Source organism: Elaeis guineensis, chromosome 2 (assembly GCF_000442705.2).
Source record: "Elaeis guineensis isolate ETL-2024a chromosome 2, EG11, whole genome shotgun sequence".
NCBI classification, from domain to species: Eukaryota; Viridiplantae; Streptophyta; class Magnoliopsida; order Arecales; family Arecaceae; genus Elaeis; species Elaeis guineensis.
The window spans coordinates 90,487,211-90,510,684 of NC_025994.2; the positions used below are offsets into that span (position 1 = coordinate 90,487,211).

The 23,474-nt window shown below is 37.6% G+C and overlaps 3 protein-coding genes across 4 annotated transcripts; 1 reads left to right on the plus strand and 2 right to left on the minus strand.

Moving 5' to 3' along the window:
- Positions 1-1,186: 1,186 nt before the first annotated feature.
- On the minus strand, positions 1,187-6,113 carry LOC105053856 (uncharacterized). The gene is made up of 4 exons (XM_010935174.4): positions 5,918-6,113; positions 5,727-5,835; positions 5,569-5,639; positions 1,187-1,541 (listed from the first exon to the last, which is right to left on the minus strand). The coding sequence occupies exons 1-4, from the start codon at positions 6,029-6,031 to the stop codon at positions 1,437-1,439; spliced, it is 399 nt and encodes a 132-aa protein (XP_010933476.1). The 5' UTR covers positions 6,032-6,113; the 3' UTR covers positions 1,187-1,436.
- A 489-nt stretch (positions 6,114-6,602) lies between these two features.
- LOC105053847 (uncharacterized) lies at positions 6,603-16,461 on the plus strand. 2 transcript variants are annotated; one of them, XM_010935164.4, is made up of 10 exons: positions 6,603-6,935; positions 7,844-8,281; positions 8,595-8,660; positions 10,939-11,078; positions 12,515-12,641; positions 13,376-13,524; positions 14,449-14,584; positions 15,504-15,588; positions 15,694-15,965; positions 16,119-16,461. In XM_010935164.4, the coding sequence occupies exons 1-10, from the start codon at positions 6,780-6,782 to the stop codon at positions 16,254-16,256; spliced, it is 1,707 nt and encodes a 568-aa protein (XP_010933466.1). In that variant the 5' UTR covers positions 6,603-6,779; the 3' UTR covers positions 16,257-16,461. The 2 variants fall into 2 exon arrangements, with proteins under 2 accessions (XP_010933466.1, XP_073108239.1); XM_073252138.1 differs by lacking the exon at positions 6,603-6,935 and adding an exon at positions 6,952-7,379.
- Positions 16,462-17,937: 1,476 nt separating this feature from the next.
- Positions 17,938-22,885, minus strand: LOC105053839 (probable glycosyltransferase At5g03795). Its single transcript, XM_010935152.4, has 4 exons — positions 22,514-22,885; positions 19,405-19,610; positions 18,898-19,246; positions 17,938-18,718 (listed from the first exon to the last, which is right to left on the minus strand). The coding sequence occupies exons 1-4, from the start codon at positions 22,868-22,870 to the stop codon at positions 18,056-18,058; spliced, it is 1,575 nt and encodes a 524-aa protein (XP_010933454.3). The 5' UTR covers positions 22,871-22,885; the 3' UTR covers positions 17,938-18,055.
- Positions 22,886-23,474: the final 589 nt, after the last annotated feature.

Sequence of the window (23,474 nt, forward strand, 5' to 3'; positions counted from 1 at the left end):
GATAGAGATATCTCTAGCACGAGTCCAAAAATTCCAAATGTAAACAGAAAATGGTTCGAAATAGGTTATTGTCATTAAAAACAATCTGGTTCATCTCTATAAGCGTTTTACAACTTCCAGATTCTCTGGGCCAGATCTTGAAACATAATTTCTTATTGATTTTCATATTCAGAAAATATGAGAAAAATGAACAAAAAGATATATGGTTTCTTATCCGGTGACTCGTAATTTGATGGGTCGGGGTCTGAGGATTTAAAAAGAAAAATCAAAATCTACAGACACACACGATGATCTACAGTTTTAACAAGCAATCATATTTTTGTCTGACCATTGGGCATAAAGATATTTCATAAAGACAATCCACATATATGTCATTCAGGAGACAGAGAATTTGAGTTTACCCTAAAACATCTATTATATTTTGTTAGATATCGATGTTTGACTGATGAAGTAGAAAATCAGTCCTTTGCTGTGAAGTTTAGGCATGGGAAATACGAGTTGCTGAATCACTTGCACCATTCTCGCCGGCATCAGCGATAAACGGTCAGCTCCGGTGGTCCGGTTCCAACAAATTCCTCTTGCACAATGGCCCCTCCTTCACTCCGTTTCTCCTCCACCAATGACCTTGGTGGGGGATTCTCGACAATGAGAACCCCAGCCGAACAACTATGGGGAAATGAATCGTTGTCTTTCTTCTTCTTCCGTTGCATGGAGAGGATGTAATCCAGGAGGAGTTACACCAGTGATTAAGGCAGGAAGGGAAAGGAGGGTGGTGGTGGTTGTGTGGATGAATCAAGGTAAATGAAGGAAAAGGAGAAGGAAAGAAGGGAAGGAAGCAGCAGCACCCACCATTGCCATGAGGTGGCAAGTAACTACTCAACCACCGAAGCATGTGGTGATGAGGGAGGAGGACGTAGAGGTCCTAACCACCAACTTTGTTTCCGTCTCATGATATATTTCTCTCATCTCGCGAGTCCAAGTTGAAAGCTTTTCCTATCTAACAGAACAAACTGAGTGACAAGAATGCATGATTTATTGTAGCTCTTTAGATTGGCATGCTCGTAATGAAGTCTTGCTCGCACTACCAAGTGTGACAGCAGCCACTCGCCCTTCACATTTACAAATCTCCACAAGCTGCATTACCGAATACCGAGTTTGATAAGCAAAACACCAAGAACTCAGATCCTTCACCAATTACTGCAGCAATTGCCATAAAATTAAAAAGTTGTGTCTCTTGGAAAGTCCTGCTAAAGGCAACCTAAACAAAGCAAATATTAGTTCCATGTCAAGTATACACTGCCAAGTCTGGAAATTTGGATTGTTATGCAACTCTCTGAGGCATTATTCAAGATGGATATAAGATGAATTCTTAAAGATAATAAGCAGTTGAAAGGTATATTGTCCCAGCAGGATGTAGAAAGAAGAAACCGCAAATGTCATTCCACTGATGGTACATAGAACAATTTATAAGCCTCGATGACTTCCAAATGCCACATTGCTTCCCTGTCAGGGTATGCTGAGAGATCAACTATCTTGTGAACCTGCATTTTGAAAAGAAGAAATCTGAATGGACAAGCAATAACAAAACATAATATAGGTGATTTTGGTGGAACAATAATATGATCATTCCTTTTATAAATATTCAGATCCTGAATCATAGAAATAGATAATTAGAGCTTGTCTATTATATCTATGTTGGGGCGGGACCAAGACATATCAAAGTGGACTATACCATGGTTAAGTTCAGTACTGCAGATTTCAGTGTTAAACTATACGAAATAAAATAAAATAAGCTAACTCCAGACAGGAAAAGGCGAATACAATACAAAGTTGTGTTTAATCAATATTAGTTATTCACTGTGTCCACTAGATCTTTTTTAATGAGAAATGAATTTTGTTCGTATTATCACACGAAAAGAAAGCTTTGTCCATCTGAATCGTTCTATCATACATTACTTTTTCTTTCCAATTAGGAACTAAACCAATGCAATATTATAATTTAGCGGTAGATGGGCATAAAGTGAATTAGTCTAATTAGAAAGCCCGGTAGTTGATCCACCATCAATGCTTTGACATGAAACCAACTATTAGATTAACTAAAAATCTTTGCGAAGGAAAATAAATTTCTTTATCTATTCCTCAGTACTTCTAACAGTTTCTTCCATGGGGTTGAAGAATCCCCCTTGGTTAGTCAGGAAATTGACTTCAAAAACCATATTCCTCAAACATGAAACTTAATTTCAGGTTTGAATGGACTTCTCTCAAAATCATGATCATTATCAGATGTAAACACATTGCAAAGGTAACTTTTTTCAATCAAAATTTCAACAAGCTCATTGACAAAGTTCATAACCAAGTTGTTTACCAACACCATCTAGATCTGATATTCTTCTTCGACATATTAATGGGCCTTACTAGATAGTAAAGTCCTAGCCCTGCATAACTGAGTTTTGACAGAAGATAAATTCAGCAAGGGCATTGATAATCATCATCTTTACTTGGAACCCAAGTTTTGGCTTTCAGAAATTAAAGAGAGATATCAAAAAGAATTATCCATTACCCCTAATCATCACATTGAAGATTTGGTCCCATCAAAAGAGGGTGAACTATATTCATAAAATTATAAATGAATCATAGCCGACATACCTATTTGTAATGCTCAGTTCTTTTTTTTTTTTTTCTTTTTAAGAAAAAGATGAAAGAGGAGACCCAATTCACAAAGATTGTGGATCAAGATCTCGTTTGGTTTCTAATGTGAGAAGGTGCTTTCTTAGGTGCGTGAAATTGGCACCATTGCACCTCTATCCACAGTCTCGTCCCTATGATCTCCACATGATGCACTCCACTCTGCGCCCCCCCCCCCACCCAATTTTGTTGCTTTCTTCTCTCAATTTCTTTCTTTCCCTCTCTCATTTCTTTCTTCCTTTTATCTCTCTTTTACTACCTAAACCAAGACCAAGACCTGAACTCTAGCCCTAAACCCAGCAAATTGATTCATCCTTATGCGACTCACTTGCCTGTGCTCTCTCTTTCTCTCTCTCTCTATATATATCTCTCTCCCCGCCCCTCCCTCCCTCCCTTCTGCGTTCTTTCCTTTTCCTCTCGCACCCCACCTCCTCTCTCACACACACACACTCTCTCTCTCTCTCTCTCATGTCATACCTCTCAAGGCATGGATGATCGCATCTAGTTAACAGCTTAAACCCTTTGCTTGTAGGATTTATGGTGTTTTTGCTAAAATCCCATATTGATAGGCGAAATTCAATCTTTTTTTTGTATATCTATCATGAGTATCTCTTCATGTATATCTTAGTTGTATAAATTTTCTAAGTAAATACTTAGAGGCCCTAATGTATTTGATGGGGAAGATGGGGAGGCTACAATTTCGCCCCTAGCCCTAGGTTAATAAGTAATAGTTTTCCTTGGTAAGGGCCACCATTTCATAGTTGCTTTAATAAATTTTAGCCCTAGGTTATAGTATTTATGCCTCTAATTGAATCCTATGTTGTATTATCTATGATTGTGATAGTGTACCCTTGGCATCTTGTTGCAGGGTTCTTTCGATTAGGTGAGTACTTTATCATCCCAGTAATTTATAGATATATTATATATATTATTTATTAGAAAATTTATGATTGAAACATGCATCATGGCTCTCATTGAAATGAAGATGATTTTTGAAAATCAATTTTACATAGTCATGATTTGATAATAAATATTATACCCAAGTTTACGTTGCATGGATAATAGTTATAAGATATGGATCAAACATGAAACATTTTTAATTAAGCATGCTAGCTGAATGTATCATGATATATGTATTTTAAAATATATTGTATTGGTCCATCAAGTTGAAAATATCTTAAATGAAATTACTAAATTTATCATGATGGAGATATTTTGAAAGCTTATGAGCATTTGGAAACTTGATAATTTGGGAATGGCTGAAAATTGGCTTCTGAATTGACATGAAAAAAAAAAGGTTTTTAATCTCTAGTTTGCCTATGATTCGGGCCTAGCCAAAATGGGGCTGATTGCTAGCAAAGCATGTGTTTAAAAATAAATTTCTTTTGGGCCTCTATCACAGGACCAAATATGATTTCAGACATACATCACATGGTGGTTTTGGGCCTTGTGACAGGGATGATTGTGGTCACAGTCACAAAGAGACAAAAAGAGATTTCATAATCATCTGATTGGATTAGAAAATCAATTGTTTGCTCAATAGTTCTCTATTTCATATAAAAATCTAACTATCTTCTCCAATTTTGGAAATAATATCTGCTTCAAATCATTTGAATGTTCATAAGCCAGACATGGAACTCTTATTTTGTCTCCAAAATAGTTTTTTCTTTACAAATTCATAGAGCTGTCAATCTTTATTTAACAATTTTACTTTACATACTTGATCCAACTACAGGTGTTCAATGCATCTTACAAGGCTGTTAGCTTATTATTTTTCTTGTCAACTTTCAAATGCTGAGTAGCATGGATCGTGGATTTGCCAGGTTATGGAATGAAATTCATGTCATAGTTTGTTAGTACTCTTGAGGGACAATGTTTTATGAATTATGTTGTGACGGATGTTCCTTAACTTTGATGCTTTTCGAGATTAACATTGGATGGTTGCTATTAAAGCTATTTTATTAGGGACTAACAGATGCTCTGATTTTTTTTTTTTACCACTTCCTGTATGGTGATGGTAAAGAACTCTTTCTTGGAAGTTCTGTTAAGGGCTGCAAGCATGCTTTGCAAGTTTTGTCAGGCTATAACCTATGGCATATGCGGCCATTTGTCATATGCTTGGTTTATAACATTGGACCGGGGCATGACACTATTTAAATTTGATATGCTAATAATTTCTTCTAAATGTGGCAGAATTTATAACTTATGAGAAACAAAGTAAAGAGAAGAAAAGGAGAAAAGGCTAAATGCAGCATTGAGTGGAGGCATGCTACCATCCAAGTAGAGAAACGCATAAGCATGGAAGGATGTCGATCCTAGAACTACAGCTACCCATTCTCTTGATAAGCTAGAGAAGACATCAGGATTCAAGACATCCAAGTCGTCCTCAATAAAGTTCAGAGAACCATTCTCTTGATAAGCTAGAGAAGACATCAGGATTCAAGACATCCAAGTCGTCCTCAATAAAGTTCAGAGAACCATTCTCTTGATAAGCTAGAGAAGACATCAGGATTCAAGACATCCAAGTCGTCCTCAATAAAGTTCCTTATTCCTCAACCACCATTGAATCTATGACAGTCTAAGTCACTTTAAATCCTATAAGATTCAGAGAACCATTGTCCCATTCTCGCTGCTTGCAACAAATGTTCTTCATCTCCAATTTATTTCTAGCTAGCTAGCTTAGAATGCCCAAGTTGCAACTCATTTGTGTTCCTTTGAAATCATTTACTACTTACAAAACAAAATGGTAACATACTGATAGAGTTTGTTCATGCAAGCAAGCTCCTACTTCAGCAGAACAATATATAATCTGAAGGTGGACTCCCAGTCAATTAACATCGATTCGTATAATATTTTAAACAAACAGGAGAAAGGCCCGGCTACCTTGATTAGAGGAAAACCACTAGATTGAGAAGAAGCAGCGACAAAATGCCCCACAACCATAACATACATCCCTGAAGCGGAATCAGAAGTTCAGAACTTTATCTACTCGGGAATCGAAAGCAAGAAGAGGAGATGTGAAATAAAAGCAAGAAACTCACCCGTCTTCCACTCTTGAGGCCGGGACTCAGAGGATATGCCCAGCTCGACGACGTCGGACCCGTCGTCGAGCACGAAACGCCCCTCCTCCCAACCTGAAACCAAAACACCCTGCCTTCGCTCGTAGGTTAGCAAGCGCGCGCGAGAGAGAAGAGAGAGCGAGAGCGAGAGGAAGGAAGGGAGGGAGAGAGACCTGGAGCCAGGCGCGCTGGAAGAGGATGCCGTAGAGGGTCATGGCGGAGGTAGTCGGGCGAGCGTCTTTTAGCTGGCAGCACAAGAGCTTCAGCGCTGCGAGACTGTAATCCATGGCCGAATAGGGTGACGGAGTCCTTCCCTCCCCGCCTCCGGGCGCTCCGTCGCCGAGACTTTATTTACAGGTAAGGATTTATGTGTTATTTAAAAATAGTGAGGGGCTATATATACTGGTAGCTTATACTAATGTCGGCATCATTCTCCGTTCTAGGTGATCATGCTCGTGTTAATATAATAATTTAACGGGGATTTTATGTAAAATAATATCTGATAATTATTTGCCGACTTCAAGTATGGTTTTACGTGTTTGCCCAGAACCCCCTTGTCGAACATAATTATGTTGTACGAGTGGTTCTATATGAACATGGTTATCCGAATGTGATTAATCTTTCAGGGCTTTTAAAGTGAAATAGTTACGGCAAAGTAGGTACCGACTTGAGACGACGTTTTACAATTTTACGTGTAACCCCTTATATAACATCAATTTTAGCAGTAACTGCGGTTGTCTTAGTTTTACATTTTTGCACATAACCCTTCAAAATAATACTGCAGTGTCCGAGACTTAATATCGGGACATGACCGTAACTGGATAAAGTTTTATAACTTTCGCATATAACCCTTGGGATCTCAATATTCCTAGATGTAGGCAGCGCCGAGCCTCCGGTGTATTTCCATTCGCTTTCGTTCCCCAAAAATCTAATAAACCCACTCGTTTCTCTCCAAGCCAAGCCTCCTAACTCGGGCCTTCCCGTTCTCTCGCGGAGTCTCTCCCACTCCCACTCGCAGCCACTGTGACGAGGCCAATGGCGACAGGTCTAGAACAAAGACTTACAGAAGAAGACAAGGAGAGGGAGGCCCTAGTGAAAGAGAAAAGAGGAGAAGAAGGAGAAGGAGGAGGAGGAGAAGAAGAAGAAGAAGAAGCTCCTTCACACCTTCCCCTCGCCCCTTCTTCTTCTGAGGTAAACCATACCATTTCCACTGCTTAAGGTCGGTGATGCAAAACCCTAGCCTCATTTTTTTGCTTTCTGTTCACTGTTTCAAAACTCTGCTATAAATTATTGAAAGAAAACAGGAATCACTCTCTTTTATTCATTATCTCAAACATTTGATGGGCGGTGTCTAACAGACCATAGTAAATTTCTTGTCTCTCTCTCTCTCTCTTTTTTTTTTTTTAATTTTTCTTTAAATTGATGAGTTGTCACGCAAGGAGGCAAAATCTCAGCTAGTAGATATATTACGGTGTTTATGCAGTTTATATTGTAGTTTTGAATTTTGAATTTGTTTATTTATTAAAGCACAGAACATTTGATCATTTATAAACTGTTTATGGCAGCACCGTCCACAAGCATATAGAATTTGGTTCATGAGTCCCTGGGAATTTCAAAGTGATATGTCTTTTCCAAGTAAATATCCTACCCACAAATAGATATTGGCTTCACTGTTGACATTGGTACATCATCCGTAGTTTTATGGTTTTATTATATATGGTTGGAAAATTACTTCTTAGAACTTTTGAAACAGACCTTATATATGTGGATTCAAGTTGAGATAATTTTTGAATTTCTATAAAACTTGTTTTCAACAATAGCAGCTGCAGTTGCATTACTTTTATGCAGTTTCTTTATCATGAAATAGAGCCTCTACGATGCATGTTGCGTTCCCAGCCTTTTTAAATTTGAATTATTTTTAACTTCTGGGAATATGCTTGTTAGTTTTACCTTCCATGTTTAAACTTCACTGGTTTCAATTTCTTTGATACTGATGACTTTTCTCTCTTTAAAAGAAGTTTTTGACCTTCTATCATCAATGAACAGATTAAGACAATGTATTCTTTTGAAATAAATCCTTTTCGCCATTTTTGCTGCAGATATTTGATGTATCAACAACAGTGGATCCCAGTTATATTATCTCTCTCATAAGGCGCCTTTTGCCATGCAATACTAGTGTGGAGAAACAATGTCAGCAGAGAGATGATAAGGATTCTTCTGTCCAAGAACCCGATATGAATTATCTGGAGCAAAACTTAAGGAATAAAATGAGTGCTGCACAGGTGCTCGAGGATCTTGTTTCAGATAAAAGTTTGGCTTATAGTTGTGAAGAGAAGCTTGATCACCGAGCTATTAGCACAGAAAATTCCCTTGCTTCTTCTAAGGGCAATGGGATGAACCATGAATTTGGAAGGGAAGAAATAAATGGTGGTTTTGATCATGAGCAATCTGTAGCTGCAGAAACAAAAGACCCATGGGAAGATTGTGGCTGCACCCTGTGGGATCTTTCTGCTAGTAGGACTCAAGCTGAATTCATGGTATTATCTGTTTTCTTTTTCCTTCCATGTGCCTTTTCTTTTCGAAACTTATACTCCTTTCACATTAAACATTTCCAAAGCACTTTTAATTTAATGCCCTGTTTTTATGCTTACATGATAAACTACTAGATTGATTTAAATATTCCATTTAGCTTACCCTTTTTCTTTTGAGAAAATGATCGATCGGATTATGCTGGATTCTTCTTCTTCTTCTTCTTCTTCTTTAATGCATGGAAATATATTTTGTAATTTGTCAGTTCTGCATTTAATTGACAGCTAAAGTTTTTGTGGGCTTGTAATTAACACCCTGCAGGTGAATAATCTCATACTTGAAGTGCTTCTGGCAAACATACGTGTTTCCAAATCTTCACGGGTGACAGTAAGTTATGCTTACCATCAGTAAAGTAATCTATACATGTTCTCTTATTGAAATATTGATATTTGAAACCATTGAATGGTTGTTGGGTGATTTTCTTGGACTTTCTAAGTCCATTCAATAATTTGAGTGACATGCCCTCTCATTTTGATATTTTTTATTATCCATCACTCACAATGTTGCCATGTTTATCTTCAGAATAATTCCTCCAACACCACAAAAAAAAGAATTTAATTATGATGCTAGTAAATAAAGCCACAATATATTGCAATCAGAGTGGATTGAAGAATACATTCTTTCTCTTTTGTGTGGAGCATGGGATTGGTTTTATGGAGAGAAAAGTTATGTTCTTAGATACTTGATTACACATTTTCTTACTTTGTATGTGGTGAGAGATGTAGGTTTCAGTCAAATGTATTATCTGGTCCTGATGTCTCATTCTGCAAGGTGCATGGATGAATGACACATAATTGCACTTACTGGCTAGTTATCCATGATTTCTTGGGGGAAGTAGGCCTTCACGAGGCAGTAAGTGAGTGTGGGAGAGGAATGATAGAGGTCTTTTGCGCTGAAGGCCAGCCAAGTAGGAATGATCATGGGCTAAGTAAGTCTAGATGATGTATACTAGAGAGCACCATTGTTGATTAGGTTGTTTCAAATATTTCTTTCAGAAATAAAAGGGAATATGGGTGGTCGCTTCTGGTGAACGACACCAAAGAGGGAGACTAAAGGATCGAACTGTGTTCTATAGCTTGAGAATGCTGATCCCACAACAAAGTTATGTGATGGGAAAACATGTATTTTGAATGAAAATTCTGATGACAGGAATGTATAATGAAAATTTTGAACTTGGAGAGATCTATCTTTCAATGGTAATAAAAACTGCTTAGAGCCGGTTTGGATACTTCTGCGGGAATTGGGCCTGTTGGCCGGTATTCTAAGGGCTGCCCAAGTCCTAGTCTAGGTCCCAGCCTGTGGTCTTGTTGGTCTGCAGGGAAAAAAAGACCTATAGGGGGTGTTGAATTGATAGGGGTCATGCCCAAATGGGCTGTTCATTCTACGAATCCAGTAGGAAATCCAGCCGAAATCTTGCTGCATTACCCAGACAAGTCCTAAATAAGTAATCAAGTAGTGTAAAGAGAAGATGATGAACTCCATCACAGGTCGCTGTATAAGTTTGAGGGGAAAAATACAAGGTATATCATGTTTAAAAGCTCTCAAAATTGTCCACCAAATGCTAAGGCTATAAACCTACCAGATGTTTGGAGCAACATCTCTTCAGCCATTGTCAAAACCTTGGTAGGTGAAGATGATCTTATATCTTAATATATTTAGTGAGAAAATTTGATGAGATTTAAAAAACCCAAAAAAACTAGTTTCATGCAAAATTGACACTAAATAAGCTAGATCCATCCTAATCCTTAAACTTGGTTCGGTGTTGGTATATATTACTGCAGATAGCCAGAGATAAGGCTTACTGTGCATGTTTGCAAGTTTCCATCTGTAAAGAGCCCTGCATTCTTCCAATAAAATTTCTATTGCAATATTAGCGTGTTTGACTCCAGATTCGAAGGTTTCGTGTTCAATACACATCTAGTTCAATTCCCAATCGCTACAATTTAGAAGGGAGACATGAGTGCAATGGTAAGGTTGCTCCATTATAACTTAGGTGTCATAGGTTCAAAAACTGAGAAATGGCTTCTCTGCATGCGGGTTTAAGGCTGTATACAGCTGATCCTCCCCAGACCCCCCAGTGGTGGGAACCTCCAGGATGCCTTTTTCTTATTCTTACATGAGAACCTTGAAGCAGGTGAATATCATACCTGATGTTGTATTCATTACCTTTACAACATGAGCAACCTTCAATTCTGTTTTACTGTACTTACACCTTTCACTTCATGAGCCTCCAACATTGGATATCACACATCAGAGTAATTAGGGTCAGCAGTATTGATGCATTAGAATTCATTAGCTGACTGAAAACATTTGATTTGTGTTACATCTGCTCTGAGAAATCATGTTAATTTTTCATGATAAAATCAGCATCATAAAATTTTTTAAACTTCACAACAGGCAATACATTTTATGCTGGCAGTTCTTTCATTTCAGCAAGTCTTAGGAAGAAAATGTTCATAAGAAATTATGATCTAAAATAATTTTGAATTTCAACCTATTTATTTATTTTAATATTGTGGTGCAAGCCATATCTACTGAATGTAATAATTGTTACTGTTTGACATGATCACCTTTTGTTTTTTGTATGTATCTGAATTTCTTGCAGGAAATTTGCTTAGGAATCATTGGGAATCTTGCATGCCATGAAGTTCTAAGCAATGCGATAGTTTCTAAAGGTGGTTTGATTGAAACGGTTGTTGAACAGTTGTTCCTAGATGATTCCACTTGCCTTTCTGAGACATTCAGGTAGTAATTTTTTTTTTTTTTTAAAGTTTTACTATCAACTTGGAAGAGGTAGGCTAGGGAATGTACCAATTGTTACATGTTAATTTAATCAAATGCATTTAATGAGCAGAATTAGATTGATTGCCTTGGTGGGCACCATGTTCAAAACCTATACCTGTTAAAAATACATGCTTTAGAACAATTGATATATTAAAAATTATGGATGATCCAAATTAGTATGAAATATTTTTTCGGTTATCGCAATGTAGTATCTAAGCAGTTACAAATATCTTGTTACTGATGGGTAATGTGAAGTGCTTTAACCTTATCTAAAGAATTGGCTACAATTGATGGTTGGATGCCTCTATCTAAAGAATTGGCTACAATTGATGGAAATTTTGTCCCAACATGGTCAAGAGACTTGGAGATAACAAATAGAGTATTCATATTGATACTTCAATGTCCTTCTACATTGCCCTATGCACAGAAATCCATATATTCGTCTGCTTATGTCACATGATGTCACATCCTCTTATATTTTATTGCATAGATACCTTTACATTTAACATTAAGTTTGAACTTTTTTGTCAAAACAGAACAACAGTACCGAAGTTTATATGTGGTGAACTTGATGGAATACCTTGCCAGTAGTTCTTTGTAGATTCCCTGCGGGCAAGAAAGATTGATATTAGAGAAGAAAGAAGGAATTTGTTCATTTGATCTTGCCTTCCACTGTTTTTCTTTTCACTCGCCTATTTGCTTCTCTACTTATTTCCTCTTTCTTTCCTTGTACGCTAATCATTGATCAGAAGTTAGAGATCAATGCTATATCTTGTTCCGAAATAAAAGTAAATGGCATGTATCTTCCAACAAATAATCCATCATATATCCTTTCTTTTGGGCAAAAGGAGATCCCAAGATCCCATTTATTTATGCTACAGAAGCCTTGACACTCAGGTTCTACTCACTGTTCCAAAGTCTATTTATGCTTCATTCAATGATTAAATCCCTGCAAATAATTATTGCATGGAGATCAGATTCTGAATTTTCTGAGACGACATGTAGGCTATATTAAACCTCTCCAGACAAGTTCGCAATCAATCCTTATTCAGTGACAGATTTCATGGGCTGCTGCATCTATTGTTTATCTACGTGTTAGTCTGCTTTATATGCGATTATGAGATTTCACAATCTCATCAACTGCCTTTTGGTTATTTTAATTTGTCATGTATGTTTTTGTTGCTATGCCCTGCCCCCTTCCCTGTGTATGTTTATGCATTTCCATCTTTCCTATGTTGTGTCATTACTTGTCCTCATTACCATAAATTCAGGTGGTGCTTTTTCCAACTCTCTTTATATCTAAGCAAAGGGTTGAACTTTTTATTGTGAAGACCTCTTGAAGATTTGAATGGTACTTCTGTCATTAAATTGCTTATCACAGTTATTGTTTGGCACAGGTTGTTAGCTGCTGGTCTCCAGGGTTGTGGGTCCATTTCTTGGGCTGAAGCCTTGCTACCTGATCAGATTCTTCTACGTATACTCTGGATAGTTGGGAACACATTAAACCCTACTCTATTAGAAAAGGTATTGTGGCAGTTTATGTATGATTTGTCTTGTGGATTAGTTCATATGCATCACCATTAAACAACACTTTAAACATATGCGTTGCATTGTTAGGTACCTATCTACTTTAATTAAGATTCATCCTAAAGTGATTTTCATTTTCCTATTAATATTAGAGCTAAGAATTTTTTGAACTTGTTAGAATGCAGAGCTTTTGCTTCAATTACCAGTATAATTATTAATTGATGATATGGCTTGAAACAAAGTTCCTCCTTGTAAATGAAGGTAAAACTGTCTTTGCAGTTTTCGTTTCTAATTGTAGTCTATCGTAGATCTTGACTATCAAGCGAATGTGAAAGGGTCTATGGAAAGCCATTGTTCTTGTAATTGATGCCTACGACTACCAAACACAACATAAATCAGAGGGCTTATCACATCTATTTGGGTTGCCAGAATTCCTTAGGTAATTGCAAGAGAATATAAGATTGGAAGCCCTGCAACTTGTCAATAGGACTAAAGGTGAGAGCAATGCGTATATTGTCATCCTAGTTGATCAATCAATCCTTTGCTGTTTATGTAAGAGTTGCATTGACAAAGTGGTCCCCTAGGAGCACTTTCTATTTTTATTGAGAAATTCAATTAATTAAATTGGAAACTGCCTGAATTTTGTATTGGTTGTTTTACTTTTTATGAAATTATAAATTAGTGTTTGGCATTGTTCTAGATCCCTGATGAAAAGTGATTGTTATTGACAGAGCATTGAGTTTTTGTTGGCCATCATTGATAACCAAGAAGTGGCAACCATTCTTCTTCAACCTTTAATGAAGTTGGGTTTGCCAGATCTTGTCGTTAGTCTATTAGCATGTGAGATAAGCAAATCAGGAGATGATAGCAGACTGGAAAGGTGAGGTTAACTCCTCTATTAAGTTTTTAGGATGCCCTCTCTCTTTCTGGGATCAGTCAACTAAATCTAATGAGAAACATTTAAGCTATGTACTGCATGTCCAGAGATTTTGATAATGCTTCTTCTTCTTTCCTTATTTCCAAAAAAAAAAAAAAGAAAAAAAAAAGAAAAAAAAAACTCTCTGGCCTTTTGTTTGGATTGTTATTTGTGCACTTGTATGTGTTTATACAAAGTTACATCATGTCATTTATCTGTGAACCTAGAGATATCTGCATCTGCAACATCTGTATGTCTATTCGCATGTCCTTGCAAGTGTCTGCAGATGTCTTTGTGCATATATGTCTGTCTGTGCTTGTGTTTGTGCCTGTGGGTTATATATTTGATATATATAACACCAGGTGTCCATTGCAAGCTGATTAAGTTTTGAATGAAGTGGAAAGAAAATGGATCAGAGATTGGTGCTTGGGACGTCGGAGCTTCTATTTGCAATATATGCATAAATTGCATTTATATAAAATTATATCTATTCATCGGGTTTTAATTGGTGCATGATATATATAAAATGAATGAGTTGTAGTATGAGTGTTTTAAAATGACACAAAGAAATGCAAAAGCTTTTACAATTTAACACATTGTAAGTTCATTTTCATGTCTATTCTTTTTACTTATAAAAAAAACATTGAGTTTTTTTTTCTTTTTTTTTTTTTGGAGAACTAAGATGATTAGGAATATTTAAGTTGTGCATTTGGTTGTTTTCTTTTCCTAATATGTTGCTTGTGATCCTAAGTAGTTCCTGTATAACACTGAGTTCGAGACTGGACACACTAGTTTAGATTAATGTATACAATATTTTAATATGTTTATGATGAGCAGCATATTATTATATACAAATGATGCCGACTATTTTACCTTTGATCATCTTAGGTCCTCCATTCTTGATCTAGTTCTTCGCTTGGTTGAAGCACTTTCTGTTGTTGATAATTATTCACAAGTGATATCTTCAAATGAAGAACTTTTCCATTTAGTTTGCCGCGTGGTCAAGCTTCCCGAAAAATTTGAGGTGAGCATGATTCTAGAAGATGTATTACTCGTAGTACATTTATATCTTTTTCATGACCTTCTAATAGTTTACTCCCAGATACTGACGTTACAAAGTTCATTATTTGGCCTGCATCTTAGGTCTTTACTCAGAATATCAAATACTGGTGTTCTTTGTTTCAGTTCATAACTGCAAATATTGTATTCCTCTCATCCATTACTATTCAAATATACAAGCTGAGAGAATATGTTAAAATAGAGCTAATCAAAATTTAAACATTATTTTAAGCTTGCTCTGAATTATTTTTTTCATAATCTTGACCTGAAATAGTAGTCTATCTGTCAATTATTCATTTGATCAACTAAAGAACCAGCACCTTCAAATCATCCATTTTATGCAGACTAAGCTGAGAAATATACCCAATATGTAGATATCCAGTTACTTTTTATAATATATACTAAGAAAATCTATAATTTTTTTATCATGAGATAGAAAATAATGTGTCAGTTTTATGCATTAAGGTGCTGTTTTAGAGCCCTAGTTTATTACAACTAGATTATATATGTTATAAGTAATTCATAAAGTATATATTGAAATAGTGTTATTTTGAAGATGAAAGTTAATTGTGCACATGTCATCATAATCACATATAGCAAGCGTTAAGATTGTTCCCTGGCTTGTATGCATTGAATCAAGAAAATCTTGAGAGAGAGAAAGAGAGAGAGTTGCCAATTGCTAGAGGTATGTTATCCATGCATGCACGTGTGCATGAGCATGTGCTTAGAATAACAATGTAAATCATAGTGGCAAGCCCAGAATAAAATTGTGGTATCCAATGTATGCACAGGATAGCTAGATGGCCCAATAACAGCGCAAAATCTTGTTCAACATGACTAAATCTCAATAACCTTTTATTTTCTTTTTCCTTTGTGTGTAACAGGCTGCTAGCTCTTGTGTTTCCGCTGTGGTCATAATTGCAAATCTTTTAGTCGACATGCAGCACCTCATCTTGGAGCTTTCACATGGTCCGTAGAGTTGTAAACAGTAGATATAATGCCTGAAGAAATAGTTTGGGTTCCATTTTCACTTGCAGAGCTATTTCTGATTTAATCTTTTATTTCTGCTGTCAGATTTTTTATTTCTACAGGGCCTGCTGGACATCTTACCTCTTGTTTCTGATGATTTGCAAGCCCGGAATGCACTTTGGTGCATCCTTGCAAGTTTGTTGGCTCACATTCAGGAGAGCAATATCAGCATATCAGCTCTGCACCAATTTGCGTTGCTTTTGTTGGACAAATCTTACCTTATAGAAGAAGACCTGGAAGGTCATCCACTAGATAAAGTAGGTGAGGACTTGGAGAATTCTAATGCTCTCAAGAAATCAGATGCATCGGCCATTTCTGTATCCTTGACACATCCAGTACCCAGAGATTTTTTTATTTTTATTTTATTTTTATTTTTATTTGTGAGATTACGTTACTATTTGAGCACAAATTAGTCAAAAAATAAGTTGGGTACGGAATAAATTTCTTGTTTATCTTGACCTCAAAAACAGATTAGGAGAATTGCCAGTTTAATAGAGAAATGGATGGCAGAAAAGCCTTCTGTTTTGGAGAAAGATGTTGCAGGGGCCGACGAAAATGATGGCAAGGCTCACAAGTTGCTGAATTGCTGTCAGAAGTATGGTCTATAGCTCATTTCTTTGTTCCCGTCATGTTGCAATTTTAACCTTGGCATGCTCTAACCTTTGTTTTTTCTGAATGCTAATATATGGCAAATAACATTGTAAATTACTCCAAAAATGATGGCCATTCCCACACCCTTTTTCAAGAAAAAAAAAAAAAAGGAAGAAGAAAACCTAAGATTACTTTTGGCGTTGTGGTCATGCTTTGTTTTCAGATTTAAACATGTTTGGTAGTTGCCATTTTTTTTCCTTCACAATAGAAAGGAAATTTTTTTTAAAAAAAATGTTTGATAAAAGCAAAAGTAAAACTTCAAAGCAATTGTATGTTTTCTGCCATTCTCTAATTCTACTGTAAGATCGACAATAAGCAATAGACGTCATGCTGACAAAGCTCAAATTCAAAACCTAGTGATTGAGAAAATGTTTTAAAAACATAAAATGTTATAATATATATACATGTGTGTGTGTGTGTGTGTATCCATACAAAAGTGAAAATATCAGTCTCAATGAAACATCAAATTTATTTTTCTGGGTGATGGAAATACCTTGGTTCATAACTATCATTTTATATCACCCCTCTTGAATGTTATGGACAATGATGGAGAGGCAAGATATAATACGATGAAAGAGAGAGGCAGCATAAGACCGGAGTAGCACTGGGAACATCAGTAGCAGATATCATAAATTGTGCCAAACTTCCCTCCCGGTCAAGAAACAGATCAATTCAGATGGCGATGTTCCCCTTTTTTTCGCAGTGATATATGTGAGAGGGAGAGAAGGGATTGCTTACCTGCGGTTTTAGGCGAGGTTGGGACGGCAATTCTTGTAACCTAAAACAGGTAATTAACTATCTTGTCGGGGACCTACATATATGTTTTTCTGACAAGTTCCATACAAAACCCTGTTGGCAGTCTTTGCTGACTTTATATTAAGCACGGGGCTTTCGGACAAAATTCAATCCGATCTTAACAATTAATTTTTCTTCGATATACAAGATGAAGTTGGCATGTGCTGCCGATTTCATGGGAAAATCGTAACTCATTCTACCAGGGACTTTCGGATAACTATCAACTCATCACCATTTTATATATAAAACGAAGTCGTGAAACGACCGCCGAGTTCGTAATGAAAATTGTAACTCCAAACTTGTCGGTAAGTAATTCAATATTCCATTGGAATTGTAAAATATTTTTATCAAATATTGGGAAAAAAAATTTGTCAATTCTTTTCCTCGCTTGAATTTGGCAGAATATAAGATCCAGAAAAGGATCTAGAAATAACATTTCTCCAGCAATATTTCGTATAATTTCACTAAAAGAACAGAATTTTTGTGACCAAACTCGGCAGACTTTAAAAATTAATTTATTTGAACTTGTGAACCTTCTAAATTATCAACTTAAACAGTGACAAAAAGCTCAACCAGGACAACCAAATAACTTGACACCAAGCTCTTCCAGCCGGTGCCGTCTCCAGAGGCAACACTTACCTCCCTTTTTAGATCCAACTCCGCAATGTTCTTCCACAACAAAGGGCAACAAGATACTTTTAAATCCCATCTGGCGAAAAGAATAGCATTCATTCAGCTCCGTTCCAAGAGTGAAATATTTACATTCAAGAGAGTATTTAACGCCCATTTGTTGCAAAGAATGGAATCCACTGAACTATGATAAAAATCCAGAAAAAAAAAAAATCAGTAAATTTGAGAGACTATAATATAATCAATAGAACAATTATCAGTTTATTTTCCTCTGCATTTGCAGCTATCAAGCTTTTCCAATGTACCAAAACTCCACGTTACTTGGAAAGAATTAATCCTGGAGATGAATGCGAATGTTTAGTCTTCTCAGCCATATTGAGTGAAGGAGCATATGATACAAATCAAACCTCTGCGGAGGGCCATTCATCATGAAATGCCTCTGCACTGTCTTCACTCTCCTCTGCATCCTTATGTACTGCCTTGGTGATATGCTCATCAGAATGTTCTTAAGTTTTGGGATGTCCTCAACTGAGACCTGGACTGAGAAGGCCTTCCAGTTAAGAACATCACTCAATGGCAGCACATAATTGGCATTAATCGTAACCGGCACGCACTCATAATAGATTGCCTCCATGATTCTTGGGCTAGCAACTTCATAGCCACTTGGGCAAAGGCAGAATTTGCTCTTCTTCATCAAGTCAACATAGGACACTCCTTTGGGGAGGTACTCATGGACCTGAACATCATTATCTTTGCCCTTCCAGTGCTTCAGAAGCACCGGCCGAACCGGCCCGTGGTTTCCTCCGGCGAAGAAGGCAAGGATTGGACGGCCTGAAGCAGATGGTCCTCCAACTTTGATGACATCGGATCTCACGTTCATCTCTGGAAGTGATACATCTCTCGAAGCATTGAACCACTCCGATGTGTTCGCATTGCACAAGACACGAATGGAGTTGACGAACAGATGATGATGGCCGCCTGAGGCATAAGGCCCCTGCAAGAATTGACTCAGAATTTGAAAGCTCCATTGATAGAAATGAACAATCTCCTACTATATTACTTGGGTCAAGAACATGAACGAACAATCTCCTACTACTTAACTATGACGAAACTTGTTCTAGTTGGTGAGGACGTAGATTGGATATTATTTGAGGAATGAGAGGTTTCTCTTACCCAGTCATGGCATGAAAGCATGAAATGATCTGCGCCAAGACTCCTGTTCCAGAATGGGTATTTGCCGGAGATGAGATTGATATAATCCAGGACAGTCTTTCTCAAGGGTCTCATATCATGGTGATCACGGGGGTAAATGTATTGAACCATCCTAACTACACTGAATGGAAGGAAGAACACATGAGCTCGGTCAGGATCTCTTGTTCTCAGCCGGCTTTCCATGTCCATGTTGTTTATAAAGAATCCCTCTGTGGAATATATACTCCTGCAGGGGCCATCATGGAATATTGGTGGTTCACCTTCTTCGTAAACAAATACCTTGAACAACTTCTCCATTTCCAAGTAACTCCTGCAGTGTCTCCAAAAGATAAGGAATTGATGGTAGAAAATTTATGAAGGTAATTATTTCAAAAGGATTGCTTATCATATTCTATCTCTTTAGCTAGAAAGCAAGCAAATGATTTAATGAAAAGTTCTGGAGATTCACCAAAGGTCATTAGTCATTACTTATGAAACGCATAGGCATTTCTGTATACTGGGCCTATAGGAACATAATCTTTATCCACTAATGCTGTCCGGTTTGGATTTCGAGCAGCTTCTCTAATTGCAGCTCGAGCTCTCGCAAGACCAAATTCAAGTCTCTCTAGCTTTGTATCTTTTATCCTTGCTCTTCTAGTATTGTTCGGAGTAGAGCCCTGAAAGACTGGTGCTGCCTATCAGATTGACAGCATTAACCCAAAGGTGGTTAACATCATGTTCCAATAAAACATTCAACTGTATAAACATTCTAGCCGTTACAGCTCGAAAGTGTAAATAAATGATTGCAAGAAGGAAGTAGATAAATAAAGCAATGAATTAGAAACAAATTCTTCATGTTAGTTGGAAAATAACAGTGGGAGCACATATGATGAATATAAAAGGCCTAAAACTCCAGTTTCCTGCTATCTTATCTATTGTCCATCAAGACCTGATGGAACTGCCTTAAGTTGGCAGTGAAAGTCTGAAACTTGACTGGCAATCAGGGACATTGCATTTGTTCCTGTCCAGACTCCTAAGTGCATCTTTCGCCAAAATATCAAAAATATTAGTATTTACATAACCATTTCCAAACAGGTGCCACCAATTAACTCTGTGGACTAACAAGGATATCATGGTCAGGTGTCCCATTTCCTACACTAGAATGGTCTCACGAGTGCAAGAATTGAGGAAAAAAAAAAGGGAGAATATTGAATTCCTGCAATAAATGAAGTTCTTGTTGAAGATAACCTCGTCTTGAGCCACCCCAACAAGATTCATGGCACGCACAGCTACAAGATACTCAACAAAAAAGGGTTATAGGCTGGTTGTTTATGAAACGAAAGCGTGACATTTTAACCAAGGAAAACACTAGGACAACCACAACATCTAAATGACACATCAATTGCATGGATGTATTTTATGAATATATTCAATTAATCAGGAATCTTATAGTAAAATGTTAATGTTAACCGTCCTCACCATTATATCATTGCTAGCAACCGGACCAAAATTAGAATAATATATGGGATAGCCAATGCATCAATCCCTCTTAAGGCCTTGATGATTGGACAGGATGGTGTTGGAGACAAAGATTATTGTAGCAATAGCCTAGAAGCAGAAGGACTCTGCAGAATGGAAAATTACAAAAGGGGCCTTCAACGGTAGAGACTAAATAATCCGAATGAAAAAATGAGGTGATATTGATCCTTAGCATTCATCTAGTTATAACTAGAGTTATTCAAAAACTCTTTCAAACTAGATGCATGTTAGACTTCAATGTGCCATATTGTGAAGACTTGTGAGACCAAGTGATCAACTAATATTAATCACATGTAATTATACTTCTATCCACCAAACATATCAAAATCAAATTGGACCGAACACGTCTTCTTATTATGTAATCTATCTAAATAGTACCACACCATGAGAGGTCGGCATTGTTTGATGGATACTTACAGCATCCACTATTACAAAAAGAGAAAACTGTAGTTCACGTTAGCATGTGCCTCCTTACCCATACGTAGCCTGAAGTACTTGCATCTATTCTACTTGCGTAACACAAGCACTTCAACTGTACAACTATTGATGCTTACTTCTAGCATTATCCATGCCAGAAATAAAGCAAGAACATGGAACATTCTTTGGCCCTTTTCACTGCATTGAGGTCCATCCTAATGCAAACCTAGTTATATATCCATTGCTTGGCCATCAAATGTTGCATCCTCCACCCAGCTATCCTTGATCACACTTGTCCATCATCTACATCCCAACCATCTAAGTAATCTAATCAGCAAAATTCAGGAGATACCACCAAAAATTGTTATGTTGTGGTAAGTGTGAAAAGGATTCACTTCAACATTACTCCTGATCGAAACCAGACATGAGCCTTATAAGTTCCAGAACAATCTCAGACATAAGGGTACCAATTGAATGCCACTTCATGCTTGGGCCAAGGACAAAAAATTGGACGCTGTCTTCAGAGTTTAGGATATCAGTAATCGTGTAGTCTTCCGAAAATATAGCATGTTCCAGTCTCAATTTTGTGAGCAATTATGTGAATCAGTTAAAAAAATTCCAATTCACCCGGCTCAGCCTAGGCAAAGAAAACCCACAGAGGATTAATGCTCAGACTCCAAATCTGGGTCCAAGTTGGTTCCCGTTCTCCTCAGTCTACCACACCAAGAAACGTACATTGGATGGGTTGGTGCCATGGCAAGGGAATTCAGTGTCTGAATTTGGCTATGTGTGGGTCCTACTGCAAAGGAACGTCCATGGTGATGAAATCAAGTCATCATGGACATCTTCATCCAATGTTAATGATGTGAACTCAGACCTTTCATGCATGCAAAGGAATTTCCTCTATTGTGGTAAAGATACATGGAAAGAGATTGATGGTCACAGAAAGGCACCACAATATTTTAATTAACCTCCAGTACCCATGGACGGTAACGTTCCCCCTGACCCATGCTTCCTTGACCCAAAGGCAACGCAAAAGTATCGGGGAACAGCTATTCCACTTCAGGCAACTCCGAGCACCACAAACACTCGACATCTAGATCCAAGGGTTCTGACATCGTCATATCTTTCTATAAAAGGAAAATTAAAGAAACTGCAGACACATACATGCATGTGCATCTCTAGATGCATGCGTGATGCATCACATTAATTCACGTAAGAGATAGACCCGCTCTTTAATGCTTCCCCCCAGGGGAGGAAAAAAATAGATTTTCCTTGCACCTCTTGGAACCGTTCCTCGTTACAATTATTAAAAAATCAATTCCAATAAATACAACCATAACAGAAATTATATTCACTTGGAAGATTTTTCATCAAAGGGCTTTGCCGTTTATCAGAAAACATGTTGAATTTTTTTGTTGATTTTTAAGTTTTTTTCAAGTGTCGAAAAGTCAGTCCACACTCAGGGGTAATGCAAGGAAAAGGAAAACAAACAAAGAAGAAAAAAGTGGAGAAATTTTGAAGAAGAGCGAAAGAGGATAAGGACTACACTTAGAGAGGAAAACCAAAACCAAAAAGGAAAAGAAAAAGGTTTTAAGGAAATAGAGATATTGAAGGGAAGAAGAGATTGAGAGAGATTCACCGGTTCCGGTGCCGGGCTCGGCGCTCCGACGGGCACCGGAGAAAAATAAGAACCATGACCAGAAGTATGTACTTCCTTCTCGAATTCCACAGGCCCCTCATAGCTTCTACCAGAACCACCTCTAGAAGAGCGAGAGGAAACCGAGAGAGCACCCCAACTTCCCGTTGCGTTCCTAGTTAGGGAAGAAGCATAAGAGGAGAACCAGGAGGCATAACTCCTAGAATCCAAGGCAAATAACCCCAAAGAAACCAACACCAGAGGAAACAATATACAAAACACCACAGACTTCGCGTTATACCCATAGAAACATGATGCAGAAGAAGGAGGAGGAGGAGGAGGAGGAGAAAGATCTCTCATGATGATTTCCAATGCTTTGCACGCCAGCCTAGACTCTTCTTATATATGGTAGTGTAATTAATGCATCATTAAAATGTTTCATTAGAAATAGGTGCTTACCACTTGCCAAATATAGATTTGAAACCTAAGTCAAGAGGATTTCCCGCTATGTTGCCTGTTTTGGAGCGAGAGAGAGAGAGAGAGAGAGAGAGGGAGAGTCTAAGAGGTGGCTCAGAAGAAGGTGGACAAGTGGCACGAACAGGGGCTACGGTGTAGAGCCGCGAGGATGACACGAGAGATGGGGAGAGGTGACAAGCGGCGCTTGGGTCCTGAGAAAGTTGAAACGAGTCCAAAGCCTTCTCTTTTTTTTTTTTCTTCTTCTATTTGTGGGTTGCAGAGACTCCCGAGAGAGTTCAGTCCAGGCCATGGCCATGCAAAGGGTCGTAATGACTCCTCGCCTTCCCACCCTGGCTTCGCTCTTTTGCTCGTGGCTTTTGGGTCTTAGCTTCGGGATTTGGATGTGGGGGCATGGCATTGGCATGTGCAGCTCACGTGCGATCTCATCAGCAGGGAATTCGATCGTGATGGACGAAACGATCACGTAGTTGTGGCACTCGACCATTTT